This window comes from Sinocyclocheilus rhinocerous, unplaced genomic scaffold, assembly GCF_001515625.1.
Source record: "Sinocyclocheilus rhinocerous isolate Xijiao unplaced genomic scaffold, SAMN03320098_v1.1 scaffold1476, whole genome shotgun sequence".
NCBI lineage: Eukaryota > Metazoa > Chordata > Actinopteri > Cypriniformes > Cyprinidae > Sinocyclocheilus > Sinocyclocheilus rhinocerous.
Genome location: NW_015659224.1, coordinates 49,867 through 54,186, shown reverse-complemented (window position 1 = coordinate 54,186; position 4,320 = coordinate 49,867). Strand labels below are relative to the sequence as shown.

The 4,320-nt window shown below is 35.5% G+C and overlaps 1 protein-coding gene and 1 long non-coding RNA gene across 2 annotated transcripts in view; both read left to right on the top strand.

Annotated features, from left to right (window-relative positions):
- Positions 1–459, top strand: part of LOC107723365 (uncharacterized) — an 11,825-nt gene extending 11,366 nt beyond the window's left edge. Inside the window, exon 4 of the long non-coding RNA XR_001637919.1 lies at positions 334–459. This is a non-coding gene — a long non-coding RNA (uncharacterized LOC107723365). The remainder of the gene's footprint in view (positions 1–333) is intronic.
- LOC107723362 (synaptic vesicle 2-related protein-like) overlaps positions 460–4,320 on the top strand; it is a 5,208-nt gene continuing 1,347 nt past the window's right edge. The window contains exons 1-10 of the mRNA XM_016531949.1: positions 460–479; positions 1,163–1,248; positions 1,393–1,491; positions 1,661–1,732; positions 1,855–1,979; positions 2,712–2,775; positions 2,978–3,103; positions 3,231–3,359; positions 3,470–3,543; positions 3,642–3,718. Of these exons, the coding sequence (XP_016387435.1) occupies positions 1,207–1,248; positions 1,393–1,491; positions 1,661–1,732; positions 1,855–1,979; positions 2,712–2,775; positions 2,978–3,103; positions 3,231–3,359; positions 3,470–3,543; positions 3,642–3,718 (808 nt within the window). The 5' untranslated portion in view covers positions 460–479; positions 1,163–1,206. The remainder of the gene's footprint in view (positions 480–1,162; positions 1,249–1,392; positions 1,492–1,660; positions 1,733–1,854; positions 1,980–2,711; positions 2,776–2,977; positions 3,104–3,230; positions 3,360–3,469; positions 3,544–3,641; positions 3,719–4,320) is intronic.

Below are 4,320 nucleotides of genomic sequence, written 5' to 3'. Positions count from 1 at the left end.
AATATTGGTTTTGCTTTGTTTCACAGAACTAATCGTTGCCTGGGTTGCGTACGTGTATGTGGGGCGGAGCTATCAAAATAGGGGCAAGACCCTTTTGGGGTAGGGGCGTGTTTGTTTTGGTGATTTCAAATATCAACATTGGCTACCAGAAATCACTTACTCTGCCTTTAAGTGAAAACTGAAAACCGTAGTCTAGAAATGTCAAAGGACACCGTTTTAAATTGTTTAGTTTGTGAAATGAAAAGCTGACTACAATATTGAGTTGAAATACTTAATAAGTGTCAGATTTGCACTGTAAACCGTACAGAGGCTAAAGTCTATATTTTTGTTTAGTTTTGTGACATCACAGACAGATGACAAAAGCATCCTTGCTGTTCATGAGGAGCAGCCTGGGAAAAATGAGCCTAGCAATGAAGGAGTTTGCACTATTCTGGAGCAAGATTTGGGGGACAGCAAGAACAGAAGCTCTGGAATCTCAGGTAGGCATCTATATCCAACATCTACATTTGTAGATGAATGTGCAATTTGAACATTTTCTCTTTATTCTAGTATAGAGATTAAAATGGTAATTAATGTCTGGTTTGTGGTGTAATGTATGTATGCCATCAGTGCAATTTATTTATGTTCTTTGGGTGTGAAGTCAGTTTAGGATGCTTAAAAAATAATCTTGTTCAAGAAATAACATTATGTATCCTGAAGTAGGCAGCTGGATATTATTAAAGTGAACGTCTGGCTTTTTTGTCTATAGAGCATAACAAAAAGTATGTCTTGATGCTCATAAAAATTAGGCTTGTATATAATTAGGCACAAATAGTAAGACTAATAGATTATAGCTTGTGGGACTTTTTTTTACATGGTACCATCATTGTTGCAGTTAAAAAGAAATCACTGAAATCTATTTGTCATATGCTTTCAGAAAATAGATATCAGGTTATCACTTAGCTGTCAACAGAATGAAATTCCTCACAGGCTTGACGTTATGCTTTTTACTAAATACGTGCGAGCTCAGAAGAATACACAGACCTCATCTTAGTTTCATTCAAACCACGATTCCTTCCTGCGTGGCTCAGTCTTAAGGAGATAACTGTAATGTCTATTTGGTGATTTGTGCATGGCTGTACACAATATCTTCTCATCATTCAGTAAATATGCATTTCTTCAGAAACCTTCACTGTGGAAGAAGCAGTTGAGGCTATTGGTTTTGGAATGTTTCAGTGGAAGCTGTCTATGCTAACAGGAGTTGCATGGGTAAGAAATTCAGCATTATACAGTATTTTAAACGCAAGTGATGTTTACTGAACAAATGGCTTCAATTTGTTTGGTTCGTTCAGTTTACTTAAAAACTTGTTTCATGAAAATTCAAACTCTTATGTTTCATATTTGCGTGCAAAGATGGCCGATGCTATGGAAATGATGCTCCTTAGTATTGCAACTCCTCAACTGCGCTGTGAGTGGAGGCTCTCCAGCTGGAAAGTGGCATTCATAACAGCGGTCAGTATATTCACTGTTAAACACTAACATGGTTAAACAACTCGTGGGGTTACATTTGGACATATAGCTTACGGTAGAATGTTGATTTTTCACACTCTGTGTTGCTAAGACTTTCATAATATTTAATCTTTTGAATCTTATGGATTATTGTCATTTTGTACCTTGTTAGACAGTGTTCATTGGAATGATGATCAGCTCCTCACTTTGGGGGAACATTTCAGACAAGTACGGCCGAAAAGTGGTATGTTTGGTTTAAAGTGAAATGAGTAAATGAATAATGTCAATGCAAGCATTTTTATGTAACTAAGAACTTAAAGCAGTCATTGTTGCCTCACTGACAGCATCGCCGTCTCCATCTTTTAGTGTTTAATACTCTGCATGCTGTGGACATTGCACTATGGGCTTCTCAGTGCTTTCGCACCTGCTTACAGCTGGATCTTAGTCTTGCGAGGCCTCGTGGGGTTTGGCCTTGGAGGAGCCCCTCAGTCGTGAGTTTTTCCATCAGTGAAGTGTGACTCTTGGTTTTATTACAAACTCAAAGGTCACATTAAGTGAGCAACATTCCGTTAGAATTCAGTACTTCCTTATGGTACTTTTTCATGTTCTAGATTTGAAACTTGCTTGATCTTTGGCCGATTGTAGTTTTGGCCATTGCTTTTACATCACCATGTGTTAAAAACATACAATTATCTGTATCTATATATGCTAGAGTTCAAAAGTTTGGGGTCAGTAAGATTTTTGCAAAAGTCACAGTAAAAATGAATTGATGTTACAAAATGTATATTTCAAAGAAACGCTGTTTTTAAGCTATCTATTTATCATAGAATCCTGAAAGAAATGTATCACGGTTTCCACAAAAATATAAAGCAGCACAACTGTTTTCAACATGAATTATAATAAGAAATGTTTCTTGAGCGGCAAATTAGAATACACAAATGATTTCTGAAGGGTCAAGTGACACTGAAGACTGGAGTCACATCACAGGAATGAATTAAAATGCAAATTATATTAAAATAGTAAATGTTTATTTTAAATGGTAATAATATTTCACAATATTGCTGTTTTTAATGTATTTTGATCAAATAAATGTAGCCTTGGTGAGCAAAAGAGACCTCTTCAAAAACATTGCAACGACCCCATACTTATATTCTCTATTTTTATATAATATTTTATGTTTTATTTGATATATTTTTCATATATTTTAATTCCTTCCCTTACAGAGTGACATTATATACTGAATTCCTCCCGATTAAATCCAGAGGGATATCCATAATCCTTTTAGGGGTAATTCAGATGAATGTTTATTCAACTATTGCTCACATTTTTCACTATGCAATTTTTCAGTATACTCAAATTTTTTACCGAGATAGTTGGTTGATTTTGTAATTGACTGAAGCAATGTGTACATTAGGTTAAATATAACATAAACATGCCGTGATGATAATTTATTAAAAAAAGAAAAGAAATAAATCTTCTGTTCTAATAGGTGTTCTGGGCCTTGGGTGCTGTATTTGAAGTGTTACTGGCTATGGTGGTCATGCCCACATTAGGCTGGAAATGGCTGCTAGCTTTCTCCACCCTTCCTCTAGTTGTCTTTGCTGCCTCCTGCTGGGTATGTATGGCTGTCACAATATTTCAACTGTTACTAGACACAAGGCTCATGTTTAGACGCCTTAAATTCAGATAGAATTCATATTAAGTCTACTGTCTGATTGTGAATTGTGGGCACTTGTCTGTAGTGGTTACCCGAGAGTGCTAGATTTGATGTACTGAGAGGCAGAGAAGACAAGGCCCTGGACACTTTGAAATGTATAGCAGCAGCTAATGGGAGCTCTGTGCCTGCTGGAAGACTTATAGCCAACACACAGGTATGTGGGTCTACCAGTCCTAAATCTTTCCTCAAAATCTCCCCCTCACACATTATTGAAGAATTTCTCATAAACTAGAGTAGCAAATGATTTGTGTTTATATGTTCTAGACTGATCGTGGGAGGATTAGAGATCTTTTTATTCCAGAATACCGAAAAACAACACTCTTAGTGTGGTTTATCTGGTATGCAGATTGTTAAAAATGGTCAAATCCTTCCATATAAAATTTAAAAAACATAAAACTAAAAACTCACCTACTTTATGTTTGTTTTACACACACAGGTTTTGTAATGCTTTTTCATATTATGGTATTGTGCTGCTGACCACTGAGCTGTTCCAAGCAGGATCTGCGTGTAGTGGTGAGTGGTTTGTAAGTACTTTTTGTGACCAAGCTCATCATAAAATGTAGATTTTGACTAGATTTTGACACACTTTTGTATTTAACTTGGACTACGACCACAAATTTGAACTACGCAACTGTTCAAAAGTTTGGGGTCGGTAAAATTTTGTATGTTTTTGAAAGAAGTCTATTATACTCACCAAGGCTGAATTTATTTGGTGAAAAATGCTGCGTGTAGTGGTGAGTGGTTTGTAAGTACTTTTTGTGACCAAGCTCATCATAAAATGTAGATTTTGACTAGATTTTGACACACTTTTGTATTTAACTTGGACTACGACCACAAATTTGAACTACGCAACTGTTCAAAAGTTTGGGGTCGGTAAAATTTTGTATATTTTTGAAAGAAGTCTATTATACTCACCAAGGCTGAATTTATTTGGTGAAAAATATAGTAAAAACAGTAATATTGTGAAATATTAGTACAATTTAAAATAAAATTTTTCTGTTTTAATATATTTTAAAGTGTAATTTATTCCTGTGATGTCAAAGCTGAATTTCCAGCAAATATACAGTGGGTACGGAAAGTATTCAGACCCCCTTAAATTTTTCACTCTTTGTTAT